General features: G+C 36.6%; 1 protein-coding gene across 2 annotated transcripts in view; it reads left to right on the top strand.

Annotated features, from left to right (window-relative positions):
- OLA1 (Obg like ATPase 1) overlaps positions 1 to 17,503 on the top strand; it is a 98,399-nt gene that overhangs the window by 39,434 nt on the left and 41,462 nt on the right. For both annotated transcript variants that reach the window (XM_042041413.1, XM_042041414.1), the window contains one exon: positions 7,490 to 7,665. In XM_042041413.1, coding sequence (XP_041897347.1) covers positions 7,490 to 7,665 — 176 coding nt within the window. The remainder of the gene's footprint in view (positions 1 to 7,489; positions 7,666 to 17,503) is intronic.

The following is a 17,503-nucleotide window of genomic DNA, read 5'->3' as shown; positions in this document are numbered from 1 at the left end:
TTGATTTTGCTTATGTTGAAGATGTAGGCAGGTGCACCTTCTTCAACTGAAAATTACTTTGCTTAAAGAATATTAGGTTTGTGTTACAGGTGATTAATTTAACTTGAAATTAGCTTACCAAGGGGAAAACATGCTAAACCTACTTTATTTGTTGGGTTTTTGTTGGTACTTTGTTTAAGACGCTGTAAAATGTTGATTCTGATATTATTTTGTCCTTCTAATCATAACTATGCATAGTAAAATGTACTATCATCAAAGTTTAGTACATTCTGTAATGTTAAATATACCTGTACCTCAGTCAGAAATAGCAGTATCTTTTACTGTTTAAATCTTTGGAATACTGATGACAGCATGTCAAGCTAGTCTAAGTATAGATATTATTTACAATTTAGCTTTCTTTTGACACTTCTAGTCTTGTTTTTTCATAGCTCAAAGAAATACCCTCTTTCTAACTCCCCACCCAAGTTACTGTATTTTAGTTCATTTTGTTCTCTCCCCCATTCCCACCAGTAAGTGGCCAGGTAGATATTATTGCTCATTTATTTCAGGGCTTATAACAGGGTGTCTGTGTGTACCGTGATGTGCTCGTCTGTGTCGAGCAGCTCTTTTTGATAACAGTCATTGAACGTATGTGGGAGAGGAAGTGCAAGTACCAATTATTCTCTCGGTCTGGTTTGTGATGGTGTTATTAAACATTCCCTTGTAGTTTATTGACAAAAATGCTGGTCATTACCCTAAATATCAATGAGAGTTTCAGCTTGTGCTGCAGTTCAAATTCTGATCAAATTGTAAATATCCCTCTTAATTACAGCATAACATGTACCAATAGATTGCTTACCTTTTGTAAACGAATGCAAGATGCCAGAATGCTATTATGTCTTGGTAATAGCAAGACTTAATAATAGCAGGTATTAGCCAAATATTTGGTTACATTTTACTTTAAGGGTAAGGATAATTAGAGAAGTAAAGCAACTGGTACATCAAATATAAATTAATTAAGATATTAATTAATTTCCATAATTGCAATTAGGAGCAGAATAAGATAAGTTTAAAAGTAGCATTTTGATTTGGATTTTACCATCTCAGTGGCAGCTTGGAGCAGCTAGAAACAATAAGATTCAGGCTATAGGCAGCTTCTTCGTTTTTATGTGGAACTAGTTTTATATGCTATATCATAAAACTTTCAGTCCAATCAGCAACTACATTTAAATACTGCAAATTGTGGCAGCAAAACAATAATTCTGCTGATTAGCCCCTTTCCATTTCTTGTAAGTGAACTGTTTATGCTGTTGAGTACCTTTTGAAAAAAGAAAAAGCCAAAACAGCCTTGATTAGTCAAGGAGTAATTGGATGACTTGATTTTAGCAAGAGAATGAATTGGTTGATGATAGCCTGTAACTAAGTGTAGTGGTTCTGTTCAGATGAATACATAACATACAGTCATCAGATGTTGACAGGTATAACATAAGCAATGCAAAAATTTCTGGAGGCTGAGAGGTAAATTTTGTCAAAGGAATTTTGAAGCTGATTTTTGAAAGAAACGGGAAGAAATGTGCATGCCATTAGATGATACCGTTTAAAAGTGACATTTGTTACGGCTGTCCTGTATACATATTTATGTGCTCTTATTTTTGCTTGTCAAGAACAGATCTAGACTGTGTGTCCTGGCTGCCATCAAGACTTTACAAAATTGACAGTTCCTGCACTTTTGTGGGAAAAAAAACAGAGTCAAGTTGTACATCTTCTCCATCCATTTGTTCTGTTTTCTGCATTTTGTTTAAATCCAGTGTCACTTGAAAGAAATGTGCAGAACCAGCTATTGTTGCATTATATCTTTAATGCCACTTTAAAAATTATTTTTGCCCTACCACACTCGGACCCAGACATCCCAGATAAAGTGCCCAGCTGAAGATAAACCCTTCACCAAAATGGAAAAATATTTCAAGTTCGAACCTAATGGCAACAGAAGAGGGAGCTGGGTGTGGCAGTGATAATTTCTAAGCTCCTCATTTCTAATAATTTCAGTTTAAATCATTATTTTGGGGCTGTTAGATGGCAAAAGTGAATCCTGCTCCTCCTGTATTGTGCTTTACCATTTTCCTATCTAAATACTTACCTTGTTTTAATAGCAGTATCTGGATACTGCTAAAACATTATGGGAATTTAGCACAGCAGATGTTTACTTGCAGTGAGCCTGATGTTTCTAACTCTGTAATATTTGTTCTTTTGCACTAAAGGAAGTGACAAGGTTTTTTAAAGATAGAGTGCAAATCTATCAGTATGTTATGGGAGATTATTTGAAAAAAGGCTTATATTTATAGGATACTTAAAAAATATGGGTTCTGTTCAACTTCCTTTTGACATACTTCTGATAAAATTATAGTTTACCTCTGGTAGGATACATGAGTGAGACCACCAGAGAAGTTATAATAATTTTTTAAATAATGAAATTACTGATTTGGGTTTCTCAGTTGACCTTCCTGTACTGCTGTAGGATTAGCTTAGCTGTTGACAAACAGATGCTTCCTTGGGGAGATTCTTGGATAATTCTATTTTATGTATGTATTATTTGTCCACAGGGCAGATTAATTCCTTTTTCCTCTTACAGTAGTATGCCACAGTTTGCTGTAGTAGAAAGAGGGCAGTTTTGGAGCACAGGCAGTGTAACTCAAGAAAGCAGTCAAAAGGAAGGTGGTGTGGTTTGGGGTAATGTTCAAGGAATGCTGAGTCCTTATGTTTTAAAAGCAAATGCATTGATGAAGACATGGGAGGTACAATGGATTTTCATTATATTCATTGGGGAAGGTCATTGTCCATAGGTCATACTGTCTTGAGAACACAGTGGTGTGGCTAGTTTTGGAGATGTTAATTGTAAATATACTTTTTAATTAGTATTACTTTAAAATAAATAAAGTAGTTAGATCAGGTTGTTGTTTGTTGAAATTCCAAAATATCGCAACAGGTTTTTTTAAAGACAAATTTTTTAGCACAACTTTGAAAAAATTGATTTCTTAATGAAGACTTTGCATGCTAGAGCACAGAGCTCAGCTTCCAGTAGCCTGGCCGGTGTGAGTGTGCTACAGAGGATGTTGTGTGAACAAGCTGCTAACCTTGTAAACGTCCCTCCTGTTCACAGAAGTTGAGGCCTCATTATGTCAATAAGAAGACAGACATGGTGTGTTTGAGGTTCATCAAATTTAAACACTCCTCATCGCCAGAATGGGCTTTACCTCTGACATATGACAGTGTTTGCTGTCTCTGTTATTTTACAACTATCCCATTCTAGTCCTTTGCTTGCTTCCTCACCTGGATGCCCTGTTAGTATAATTTTGGGGAACCTTTGCTCTCTCATTTTTCTACCAAGCTCTCTCTCAAGCTATAATCAGCTTGAGATCAAAACAAGACTACCAAATGTCTGTTTCTCCTTCTCCCCCTTATTTTTCTCATGGATTCTGTTGTAATGAGAGAGCAGTATCAGGCAAGCCAATCTGAGGATTTCTTTGTCAACGTTTGTTTCTCATTTTTCTTCTTCAGTGTCCATAAACTGGTATTGGGTTTTTTTTTCCTGATACCCAAGACAGTTTTACCTGTTCCTTTAGAAAAACAAAGTTCTCATTTGTTTGCTATCGTCTTGTATCTCAAGACCCACATCCCATTTTCCCTGCTTCTTCCAATTCAACAGCTTTTAGTTCCATTGCTGCCTGATGGAACTATACTACATAGTGCACGGTATCAACTACTTAGGCTAGTGCTACTGAGCATTCATAGCCTGTGTCCACCTTGTGCATCTTGTTCAATGTACAGCTATTGCACTGTCTTTAATTGGACAGTGATGGGATTTTTAGTACCCCATTTCTTGTACTTTAAAATAAACCCTTTGGGTTTTCTGTTTTGCTGCTGTGTATGCTGCAGGGAAGGTGGACCTATCATATCATCTTCCCTAACAAGAGCGATAAAGGCCTTGCTTGACAGGGGGATTTCACACAAAGGCAGAAAGACAAAGTAATAAATAGCAATATACTGTTAGCGATCTATTTGTAGATATTTGTAAGATTTGTAGAATAAGGTCATAGTTCTTATTTTCATCATTGAAAGTTGTAAACAATATGCACACTTTCTTGTATGTCTTATTTATAAACTCGGTTTTATAACTCCATTTTTTCCTACTACTTTGCATTTTGATATAGGCAGTTTTTAAAATCAGGTACTGGGTAAAACATTTTTCTAGTAGTTTAACTGCTAATTTCTCACAGCTGTACTTTTTCCAAGAGATCTCATCTCTTGCCCAAAGCCTAATTCCTAAGGTTACCACCAGTTCTGACTTGCTATGTCTGCATGCAGCTCTGCAGACCAGAATTGAATTCCCTACTGTGCTCAGTGTACTATGTACCAGACCATCACTACAAAGCAGGCTGGAGGCTGACATAATAAATTGTTCAAGATACATCCCACATGGATATCGAGACAAAGTTGTAACTAAGGCTCTTTCATCATAGTAGTTTCACTCTGCCTTTTCCTTCCCTTCTTCTTAAGTATCCTCCTGCCATGTCTCTAGCTAGGCTGTTGGTCAGAGGATGGTCTGGTTTAGGTTGATGACTGAAGTTGACATTGACAAGCTCTGAACAAGATTCACAAATAAAGCTCAGTGCCTGTTGCCTTGAAGAATCTCTCATTTGTACCAAGGTGGACATTATTGCCAGTTTGGTCTTTTGTGTATAAAGCTACCACTTTATTTATGAACTGTGTCTGTCTAAATGGGAGTTCCTCTAAATGTAGAATTGGAAATTTAAACTCAAAATCCATGGCTTTAATGGAATAGATAACTAGTGTTCATTCATTCCATGAGAAGAATCAAGCAACACAGTGAGGAGAAGGTTAGAATTGTTGCCTCTAGTGGGAAATCATCAGCTCAGTAAGAGGGGCTTTTTACCCAAGCAAGCTACCGCCTGTTGAGAGACACAGGTCTCTTGTCATTGTGTTGCCTGAATGAGCTGCAGGATGGCTGCTGACCCAGGCGTGATGGAAGGAGGAGACCTGAAGAAAACTCTGGCAGAACATTGAAGAGTCCATGGGTTAAAGCCTTTAGTGAACTGAGAAGAGAGCAAAGGTGAAGTGTATAGAGTCAACTTTATAAGGGTGGAAATAACATAATTAATTGGGTTTGGATGGAAAAAGAACAATTTTGTGAAAAGGAGTGGGAAGATGTGAAGAAATGAAGATAATTGCTGGAGAAGTATTTTGCTATTGTTGAAGAAAATAGAAAAGTATAACTAATATATAAGCTGTTTTGTGTTGTTAGTAATTCACCTTACACTTGCTTTTTCAGAAAAGCCTCATTCTTTCTTAAGACCAAAACCGGCTATTTACTTTACTTTTTATTTTTGTGTTCTAAATGCAAGATCTTCATAGTCATGCAGCTTTTCTCCTGACTTAACAGTGTGGGGATTTTTGTTGTTTTTTAAACCCATGGCCACCAAATGCAGAAGGCTGTGAGAATATATTATTTACATGGTAATGGAGGTTTTTTTTCTTGATACAATGAAGGAAGATAAACTTTTAGCTGCATAAATATTATGTATCTACATAATATGTTGAGAAGGCTGAGGCAAGTAGACTTTTTGTTGATCTGTGTGGTGACATCTTCCTACTTCTACCCTTTTTATTCAACATTTTCCTTGTAAATTAGAACAGAGCTGTTAAACTGTTTTCTAGTATTTGCTCATCTGAACAGCCTGTATCTCATTCAGTCAGGTGTGCAGGTAAGGATTTAAAGAAGACAAGGGCTGTGGTATCTTCCTTGACTGCCTGGCATTGGTATAGATTAGTGTGGAGTGTTTTCCATTTGACTTTCCACACCCTGCTCTAGCAGCCTGTTCTCCCATCATGGCCAGCATCAGAGTTGGATCTATTGCTTTGCTTGTACCAAGGGAGCTCACTGATCATCTTTGGAGAGAAAAAGTTAATGAGAGAGGAGGGAACTTCTGGTAACCACTGTTTGAAAGCCTATTCATAAGTTTATGTAAAAATGTTTTTGATATTTAACTATGAACAGCATTTTAAATCTGTGTTCCATGTGCATTGATAAGAGCTTTGTTGATAAAACAAATAAGAGCATAAGAGCTTTGTTGCTAAAACCAGGGGTTTCAGTTAGTTAAAGGAAAAGATGAAGTTTAAGATCTGCATGATGACAAAGAACTCCCACAACTTTCTGTATATCAGTTAAGGAATTGTTTGTTGTTCACCCTGTTTCCTATCTTTTTCAGTTCAAGAAATGTCTTGGATTTTTTTCCTGTGTAAGAAATCAGTTGATTTAAATTTTGGTAATGTTCAAATAACATTATTTTCGTGGTTGATTTCTCATACATATCTTTAGTATTACAGGCTAGGCATGCGAATACTCTGAAAATTGATCCAGGAAGAAGTAATAAACTCTTTTTAACTGTTAATATTTTTATTTTTAAAACATGTATTGATTTTGGGGGGGGGGGGGGAAGCAGGATTTTTTTTTTAAGCAATGCTGCTTATCTGATAATTTCAATCCTAGTTGAATTATGTTGCCAGATTGTCATCAGAAGGGCATGAAGTCAGCACACATGCGTCAGTAATATCTGGTTGTTTTAACCTTATGTTGCCAGTTGGCAATTTGAAATTATGGCTTCAACTGCACTTTAAATATGTGATAATAGCATGTGTTTCTAATAAGGGCCAGCACCATTTTGTTCAGATACTGTGAATGGTTGTCACTCATATATGACAAATGCACCTTCATCTGCTTCTTTGATGGCCCCCTAAAAACCATACCCTCAAATCAGGCCGATGAAATTAGCTGCTGTGTAAATTGTGTGTCTGAGTGGTTCATTATCTAATCACCATCAGAACCACAGTGATAAAGTAGATTGAAACAGGGACGAGGTCTGCCAGATGATTTCAGGCCTTTTTTTCTAAGCCCTGTTTCCCTTGGAAACACTAAGAGTTGTTCAGAACTTCAGAATTCTTTGTCTAGAACTTCTTCATTTCTTAATGCGTAAAATTGGTCAGCCGATGAGGTCTGCCAAGGTGATTTGTAAGGTTTTCTTTCCATGATTCTTGTAATCATTACTGTGTGTATTAAAATGTTCTGTGATGTTCAGTTTAGCTACAATGTTTGCTATTTCTAGGTTAGATATTGTTAAACACACCAGCTATTTTCAGGAAACTGCTCTAGCCTATTCCTTTGTGGGAGAAACTCTTAAATGCTTTAAGTCCTGTCCTGAAATGGCACAGTGCTATGCTTTGTATCTACAGAGAGCGAGCTTTGGATTCTGGAGTTGGTATGTAAATTAATATACTAAACAAGTGTGATATAAAACATTGCACATGACACTTTTGCATGGGTGGTATGACCATGTGACTTTTCAATTTCAAACTTTTTTGACTCATTAGTATGTTCTAAGTATTTATTTCTTGTCTTTTTATCTTAATAGGTAATTTAAGTGTTCTTTTGTTTTAGGAGCATTTGAAGATGATGATATCACTCATGTTGAAGGAAGTGTAGATCCTGTTCGTGACATTGAAATAATACATGAAGAACTTAGACTTAAGGATGAGGAGCTGATCATGCAGAGCATAGATAAGCTTGAAAAAGTAGCTGTAAGAGGAGGAGACAAGAAATTAAAACCTGAATATGTAAGTACATGACCTATAAGTACTCTCGGCATTGAATTGAAATACTTGTATTGTTGGGTTTTCTTACTGATCCCACTCGTAATACAAAACACTACTACTATTTTTATATGTATTTTAAAGTAATTGTTATTAGGAGTTGAAAAAATACTAGAATGACTTGCTGTACTGTCAGTGTAAGATTTCATAGATGTAGCTAATTGTAAGTGTTGAAATTTGTTATTTTCTTTCTGACACAGCTTTGTATGAGAATTGCCAATCCTTTGTCAAACTTACATCAATGTCTAGTTGTAATTCAAAGTTCAGCAGTCACTTCTGACTTATTCCTGCTGTTAAGTTCTACTGAGATGTTGATACTAGTATTCCTGTAGCCAGCAAGTGAAGGTATTTTTTAGGTGTGATTGCACTTCGTGTCTTTTAGCGCATGTTAAATAAAGACTGCTAGTTGAAATTAATTTTAGGATGTTGTTGTGGAAAGCTACTTAAATGAGCTCAGTTATCACAGGGTAGCAGTGGTGTTTCTTTGTAAATTAGTGATGTATAATAATTATCAACTTCAGTCTATGTTTTTTGCTAATTTTTATTTTACTGCCACTTGTCTTTTGAGTCCCCTGCACTTTGCCAGTAGTCTAGTTATCCATTTTTCTTTGTCATTAATATTCTATAAATATTTCAGGTGGTACATAAAATGCATTCTCTAATTATTACAGCAGTGTATCAGTGTGGAAGTAGCTTATTTGTGTCTAGCAAGTAAGTATTAAAAAATACTGTTTTCTCAGATGGATTTTTCAATAGCAGGTAGTAAGAAAAACATTGTTATATTGGTGCTGGTTGGTTAATTTATCAGTACTGAAGTGCAGTGAAATTTGTTGGCCCTACCTAGTGTTTGGAAACAAATAGGAACTGAAAGTGAACATCCCCCTCCAAAATGTTCAGCTCCATGATGCAGTGTTAAAAAGCACTTCTTTGGTAGCTTCTGTTGGTGAAGAACTAGTCCTCATCTGGCGTGAAAAGTATTTTATTCCTTGATTGGTCTAGGCCAGAAAAAATAGCTATTGTTGGATGATTTAAAGGCTTTCATGTAAGCCCAGAGAGAGAGAACCAGGCATGCTTCATTTAAGGTCTTATCTGTCGTGTGAACCCAGCCCTGGGTACACGTGGGCAGTGATTTTTATCTTATACAAAAGGTTTCACGTGCTTAGAGGAACAGTGCAGTTTATGCCTACAGTTTCAAATAGCATCCACACAGTATTTCACCTTTTAATTCATCTTAAAGAAAGGGGCAAGCAAAAATCCTGCCCGTAGGGAATTCAAAGTTCATCCTAAGGCTAAATTTTACATTGGTATGACATGATGAAAATGAGGAATGCTGTGATGCTGTTCTGCCCCAGCCTCGAGCTCTTCTCACTCACTTTGTTGTGTGGCTGTCTTTGGAAACAGCTTTGCTCAGCTCCTTGTGATGGAACGTTCCTGTCTAGTTTTTTGAGTGTACCTCTCTGGATGCTTTGAGGATTTTATATCACAATCTGTGTTCTTCCTGTGCTAAGGAAGAAGTTGGCACTTTTGTGATTACAAAGAATCATAACTGCAGCGTGTTTTAGATTGAATTTGTAATAGTGATCGTGTAACTTAATGGGTGGTAGGTACAGTTATGATTGTATAGCAAGAGTTACTCTTATTCATTTTTTAACTACAGGAAGTTGGTATGTGTTTGAAAACAGAAAATGTCAGATTATTCTCATATTAAGGGAGACAGTAAGTAAAAACCTGAACTCTAGAAATGCGATTTAGATTAATTAAAGAAAAATTTCAACTCTTTATTATTAGTCTTATCTTTACCCAGCTTCAGTTTCTCATCCATTTCTTTGCCTCTTCCTTCAGTCTCCTTACTACTACATCATCTGTAGTTCACTGGTCAAAATGACTTTGTCACCTTGTATTTGTAACTTCCTGTCATTTGTTGGTTTTTTTTTAATACTGTTTTTACAAACACATGCACAGAAAACATCAGGTTTTTGGAGTCATGTTGCTCTGCCAGGTCTGTTCCCAATAATAGCTGTTACACATGACCAGTCTCAACTGAGTTTGTCAACAACAATAGAGGTTTCAAAGGCATGAAATTCCTTTGTTTCATGGGAAGGGGTGGCTGAACAGAGGGGGGAGGCACAAATTAATGCTTCCCTTGAGACAAAGTCGGCACACAGGAGCTATAGTCACTAGGGAATCTCTTCAAGGAAGTGTTGTGGGGCATAATGCCTGTGAGTCTTGCTGACCTTGGACCTTCTTGCTTGTCTTCCCCTGGGACTTATATGCTTGAATTCTAAGGTATACACTAGACTTCATAAATGGACTTTTTTAATGGTGAAGGCTTGTGAAAGCTCTTTCCTTCTCCTGGTAAATCAATCCTTAGGTCCAGTTATGCAACTTCTACAAATAGGTTTGTGTAGCTGTGAGACTATAGCAGCAGCTCTGCTGGGCTGGAAATGTTCATCCACTGGGTTGTGAGGCACTCCTGTACAGTTTGCCTTGCCTCTTTCCCTTTCACCTTTTGTGTTGCAGAGAAGGCCTGTGCTTGCATTCTATATAATATACTGGTATAGCATAGTGGGATTGACTGTGCAGTAAATGATTTACAGGTCTAGGAGGGAAGCCATGTGGGATGGGTGAAAAAAGCAGTTAAAGATTATGCCTCTTTCCTAAAGTGGTAGTCAAATGTTAGGAGTGTATTTTGGCTGTTTGATCAGTCTGCACTTCCCAAATCCATTGCATTCTGCATTTAGCTTGTCTGTCACAGAGAGAGTTCCCTGTCCAGCACAATTAGTAACACTTCCATGCAGCTTGCAGCTAATGTTCAAGGCTTCCTCTTTGCCGGGCAAAAAAAATCATTAAGAGACAGTATGGCCTGAAATTAATACTTTTTTCCAAACAGTTTGTCTTCAAAAAAACGGAGGATGGGACAGGACTGGGAGAGAACTTCTCAGGATTTGCCTTTTTAAATTATTTGCCAGTATAATACACAGCCATGGCTAATATTCTTTTCTTAGCAATATTCTTCTTCTGTAGCAGAGATGTGGAACAAACAGCTCTTGTCTGTGCACCGAGTGTTACCAGTCATTTTTCCTTTCAGGAAAACTAGGAGGCTACAAAGGAAAAAACTTGGTATTTTTAGATTGTATTGGTTTTGTTTTTAAGCACAATGTTAAAATTTTAGTGTCTCTCATTTTTTATTGTTTTCTATCCCCCATTCTTTTGGGAACAATTCAAGGTGAAGACACTTGAGAGTGACTCAAGAATTTCAACTGGTTGAGAGTTACAGAACTCATTTCTCTTGTTTCATAAATACGAATTGTCTGCTTTAGGGGATTCGCTTTATCAGTAAGCTACCACAGTTGTAACTTGATAGTCCGAAATCTCCAAAAGGTTTAGGAGGAGAAAAATAGAAAATTGACTGTGTGTATCAGTCGACAGTACTTAAATCTGAGGTTTGTACTTGACTGCCTGCCTTCTGGCATGGTGTTATAACTTGTTAATTATCATTTTTCCTCTGTCTAAGCCCACATTGCTTACAGGTGGTAAATTCACCTTAGTGCAGTGACCTGGCTTGGCAGTTGAATAGTGTTAACTGTTTGTCCTGTCTCTCAGAGAATTGATTTCTCAATCCCCTGTCAGCAGAAATAAAATAGCTGACTGTTGTTAAGGGGCTATCAATAAAATAATTTTCAAGTTCTACTTAAAAATCAATGGCACAATATGGTCCAAGATCACCAACATATAATGCTGACATAAGCTTGGAATAGCTTCCTTTACACATGTGTTGTCTGTCTTGCAAGTATTCCCTCTGCCTTCTCAGAAATGACTGTTATTACTAGGGGTACTAGTCTTTCAGATTGGTATACCTTTATTTTGGCTATAACCCTCTAAAGACAAGTTATAGAATAAAAATTCTCCTGTTATTTGCATGTATTAAAACAGAACAAATATAATTTCAGAAAGCAATCTGAGTAATTTTGGTTTTATATTTTAAATCTGTCTGGTGCTGGTATATGCAGAGACATGAGATACTGAGTTAAACTTCATTATTAGCTTATTATTAATCTGTCATTTTGGATAGCAGGGGGTTTAAAAATAGAATTCAAATATGTATTACTTCATTGATCAGAATGTTCAAATTATAAAATTTTAAAAAATATTTTTTAATTAATGGGATTTCTCAGTCTTGGAGACGGAAGTGTTCAAGTTAATATCTTCTAATACAGTTAAGTGAACATTATTGTAGGATTCTCTTCCAATACCATTCCAGCCTGATTCAGTTCTAGTCCTCAGAAACTGATAGCTCTGCAACAGATAGCTATTCCTTCAGCCCTTTGTTGGTGCCCAAAATCTTGAATTCCAGCGTGCAAGAATTGTTAAGGTAACAGTATTGAGATATATAAATCTGACCACAAGGGTATTGTTTGTAGTTGAGTTGATGCAGATTATTGATGAAGACAAAATTATATTAGTGGTATGAAGACAAAATCTTCAAGTCAGAATCAATGTGCACAGTGTTTGAACTTCCAATTTTCAGTTGAAAGGTGGCTGCTACAGTAGGTCTGATCAGCGTTCACTGCATTTGAACTTCCAGTGTTTGGTTAAATGGGATGCTTTCCCAAGTCCTGCAAGATACATGAATTCCATTGTAAAGTCTGTCATTTAAAAAATAAGATTAGTTTATCAAATCAAGCACATTTTGTAAGAGGAAAAGCAGTTGTAGTTATGAAAAGAGCAGTTAGAGACTCCTTTTTAGTGTAATGGTACCAGAACCATCTAGTGCATATTCAACTTCAAAGAAAGCTTTGTTCTGTTAGAATACTCACACTCTGCCAATGGTCATTGTATTTGTCAGCATATATGTACTATGAAGCAAAATCTTCCTAATGATGTAGCTTTAATCCCTTCCATTCTCCTGCCTTACATTTAATGTCTTGGTCCTGTCCTGAGAATATATTAACTGTTTGAAAGATGTTCTTTTGTTCATCATTTGTTGTTACAATCACCGATATGGTATGGGAGATACTTCACATACACCAAAGAACTGGTAGATTCCGTTTCTTGTTCTTACCTATATACACAAGATGAAATCTTTCCTTCCTGCAATATTCTGATGAATGGGATGGTGCCAAGCAGAATTCGCTGACCTCTTGCTGCAAGCGCTTGCCAGCATTGTCACGGATGGCTGAACTCTTATTTCCTCTAACTGATGATGTCAGTTGGGAATGTTCACCTTTCTTTCATTCTGAGTTGAAGATAGATACAGTGATGAATTGTATAAATTTTTTTTGCCAGTTTCTTTGGTCTCCTTATGCAAGGAGAGTTTGAGAGGCCAGTTTGTTCCACATGAGGTGGAAAGAAAGGAGCAGTGTACACGTACACTGTTGACATACTCTCTGCTGATGGCTTTTACAATTGTTAACTTAAATCATAGGGAATCAAGAAAATATTTAAATTCTTAATGCATATAATTATGCCTAAAATCTTGAGTGGACCATTTACTGTGCTTAATGTGGTATTTAGAGGAAATTAAAGTTCATTCTGAAGAACATTTTGAATGTAGGATGGCAGATGCTTGTGAATTGATTGGTAGTAAAGCCTGACTTAAAAGTACATAATGTGAAAACACATGTTTGGATTTTTTTGGTATTATCAGTAGACAAAGAAAAGTCAGTTCTTAACTACTTTCTGTCAAGGCTGATCTTTCCTGTGTAGATTTGACAAGTGGCTTAAAGTAATTAATTTTGTAAATCATGTATCTCTGGGTATGTCTAGATCCAAGCCATTTTAAATTGTTTGTGCATATGCCAAAATAATACTGTATACGAATAGTTGTATTCTAAAAGACACCTTTTTCATTTGGCTTAATTCACATCTACAACAAATGCATTCACACATGGATTTATTTGGAAATTATTGTGTATAGGCTAATGCAGTAAGAAAAGTTGAGTGAAACTCCGCAAAATATGTTTCATTTTGCTTTTCAGTGCAATTTCCCTGTTCTGAATTTCTGAACTGCTGGAAATAATCACTTGTAGATAGCATGCTTTAGACTGCTCTCTGTATTCTTGCTGGCTTTTTTCTTTGAGAAGCGACAAGTGACTGAGTTGTTTTATGTATAATGCTGTAGGAGCCCAAAAGGATGACCCACACAGGAGAATTTGGGGATTATTGACACGAATTACATTGCCTGGAATGCCTGTAGGATGTTTTGGGTGACAGTGCGTGTTGTGGTTCATAAACATTATTGGCATCTAGTTCTAAGTAAATCTTACATCATGTACAGCTTGTACTGGCTCTGTGAGAAGGTATTAAATAGCAGAAAGGATAATACACTTGTCCTAAATCCATTGCTTGTCCCATTGTATTTTTATTAAAGTCAGTGAGCAAGGGAATTGTAAGAGATTAGACATTGTTTTGTACCACAGAGGAGCTCATTGTCACTCCAGTTGATGCAGTACCTGGTTTGTTCTCTTTCCTGCACCCAGCAGCTACAGCTTATTTAAGCACTTTACCACAATGAAAAAACATCATCTAGCCTTTTCTTTAAACTGCAAAATTTGTCCTAATTGTCCTTTAAAATACCATTGTTTTTAAACAGTGCTTTTAGCATAAATTCTTACAGTGTCACTTCAGCCTCAACTTTGTAAATTGCCAGAAAACCTCCAGGAAAAGCAGAGAGCTGAGGCTATGCTCAATAGAAGTGAAAAGATTTCCAAGGAAAGCCGTGAGTGGAAGGACTGTGGGCTTGGTGCACTCCATACATCTCATGTTAACAAGGAAAAAAGTGTGTACTCAGTAAATTGCTCTTGGTGCAGCACAATTAAGCTAGCTGAGTACCTCAAATAGCATTGTTTTCTATCTGTATCTGAAAAATCATGACAGAAATTTTGAAGGCCAGATGGAATAATAACTATCCAGTTTGATCTCTTGTATATCCCAACTTAGTTCTTACAGCTGTGGTTAAAATGGAATGTATCTCTTACGGGAAGAATTAACCTTTATTGAAATATTTTCTGGCTGGAGATAAATTACTTTTAACTTCTGTAAGCTATGCCAGTAATTAATTATCTTTACTGTTTAGAAATAAAACACAGCTTTAGTCTGTATTTGTCAAGCTTCAGCAGTTGTTTGATTTCCCTATGCTAGTGTGAAAAACCCCGTATATGTGAGGTTTTTGTTATATATATATATATATATATAAAATGCAGTAAGAATAAAAGCATAGAACTTAAGAACACCAAGTCTTCATGCATAAGCACTTTCTCAAAACCTCTGTTTTTTCTCAGTTTTTCATTATTTCAGCAGAGATAAGTGCAGAATTATTCCCGTTGGACATTAGGCTATTTATATACTCCAAGATTGCATTAGTCTTATAGTTACAGTACAGTTCATGTGCTTGTGAGCCTCCTGGCTTCTCAGTCCCTCTCGCAAGAGGGAAGTCCTCTGCTGGTAAATACTGTATCCATCTTCCCTTTGTCCCCTGCCCAGCACTGTATGAACTTCAGTGCTTTTGTATTGAAAGGCATTGTTTGCTTTCACTAAAGCTGTGTGGCAGTCCTGGTCCCTACATAGGCTCCCATTCTTAGTAATTTAGTATTCTCGGAATGTATGTGTCATTAATATGGCCTTTTTTGGCTGTTGAAGGGTGGTAACAGTGAAATGCAAAGAGTTTGTTTGGAGTGCCACCAGAAACATGCACACTGGGGTTTTTATTTACAGTTGTATTCTGAGACCTACTGGTTAGGTGGTGTTGACTCCATTTGGTGTATGCAGTGATTTATTAAAGAAATACCTTCTGCCACTGAGCCAGATTCCTTAGGGAAGCCAGAATATGTTATTTATACACTACCACCTTCATTATTGGTATGCAATGGTGTTGGACTTCAGTATGAAATGAGAGGAACTAACTAAGAGCTACAGATAATGTTTTAGGTACTCCTTGTGGCTTTTCCAAGCAGCAGAGCAGTGTAAATGGTAGAATTTTAGACAATTGAAACATTTTAATATAATGTATTTAACTGCTTTTGAAGTTTTACAGGGAGATGGTAAGTTTTTAGATCTTGGAAGTTTTGAAGGGGCTGAATAAGGTGCTGAAAACACTCCATACTTCCCTTGGTGGGGGGGAAAAAAAACCCTACTGTACTCACAGTTACTCTGTAGTAGTGGAGACTTCTGCACTGCCTGCAAGATCACAGGGAATTCGCTTGCACTTTGAAGTGTGAAGTGATAATCCTCACAACTGCTTATTTCTTTATTAAATTTGCGGAAGTTAATTACATGCCCTGCTAATTTACAACAAAAAAATCACAATTCTCTGATGCCAAGTAGGCAAGTGAGTTTTCCAAGCTTCAGTTTAGTCCCTCATGCTGTAAGAAGAATTTGGCATTGGCACACATTATTACTATCATTCATCCAGAAAGTCTGTTAATGTATGCACATTTTTCTACACAGTAGTGTCTCATGAGTAAGTCTTGGTAAATCTGCTATGTGCAATTTACATGTATTTCCCTATTTTATACTGCTGGACTTACTGTTAATGTCCTGCTTAGCATTTGTGGATTGACTACTTGTGGTTATTTGGAAAATGAGAGCAGGACATAAATTAAAATCACTGTATTCATATGTACTAAATTAATATAGTCAGAAATTAACTGATTTTTAAAACAGTGATATTTGATATTCATGAAGTTTGCTATATTTCATATGCCTTGACAAATGTAAGCAAATTGGAATTTGGAGGGATTTTTGGTGGCTTTCTGAATGGTTCCTGTAATAGTGTTGCTAACTGAAAAACAAGAGTACCCCTCTCATCAAAGAAGGTGAAGTGGATCATTCTGCTGGGGACAGATTGACCTCAAAGTGTGCAGTTGGGGAGGCCAGATCTAATGAAACAAAGTGGATCATTGCTCTGTATTCTGTTATTAAGCATTTCGAAGTTTACTTGAGTAGTAATTAAATGTGTTTAAATGACTGTTACAGTGATAGAGAAGATAAAAAGATTGGGTTATACTCTTTCACCAGTCCTAAATAGAAGCAAATAACTAAAAATGGTGCTAGATGAGAAATAACCTAAAAATGCACTATTTGTGTGGTTTTTTAGAGTATTGGGGCAGCTGAGTTAAAAAGAGATGTGGAAACACTTGCCTTTCTTCATATTGTCATTTGTGTTTAACAATTTCCTGTTTAAGGAGTTATATTAAGTCTCATTTCAGTGGAACACCACCACTGATGCAGGGGAATCTAAGTTCAGCTGACCCATTTTTAAGTTTCTGGACTGTCTACCTTACATTCTGCATGTTGTGACTGCTGCCCAGATAGTCCATCAGAGAACTTCTTTGTGTCTCACTGCTTCATCAGCTTCATACAAAAATGCTGTATTTGCTTACAGGTTTCCATCCTTTTATCTAAAGAAAGTTTTCGAATACTTTGCCAGCTTCCCTATAAAACCAAAATAAAATGGCAAGTATACGGTTGTCAGGTCCCCCCAGCATATTCAGCTGTAGGTCAGCCTTACCTGTGGGAATTGTCCCTGTAATCACTCCTTTAGAATGACAGTTGCAAACAGCATCAAGTCAGGTATGTAAATGAGAACTTTTTAAAATTAGGTCAGTGCCAAAATGGATGTAGATCTGTGTGTCACTGTAAGTAGCAAAGTGCCAAAATGAATTTAGATCTGTGTGTCACTGTAAGTAGCAAATGAATGTGAAAGAAAGGTTTTGATTGGCAGGTCTGTGCTTAGATAGGCTTTAGAAAGGCCAAACTTTATTTGCTGTGTTGATGCTTGAAATTTTCAGGGTGTTCTGTGTTA

The sequence above is a fragment of the Corvus kubaryi genome, unplaced genomic scaffold, assembly GCF_017639235.1.
Source record: "Corvus kubaryi isolate FWS band 111438036 unplaced genomic scaffold, C.kubaryi_AGA036_p1.0 37396, whole genome shotgun sequence".
NCBI lineage: Eukaryota > Metazoa > Chordata > Aves > Passeriformes > Corvidae > Corvus > Corvus kubaryi.
This window is presented reverse-complemented; position numbering and strand designations above follow the sequence as displayed.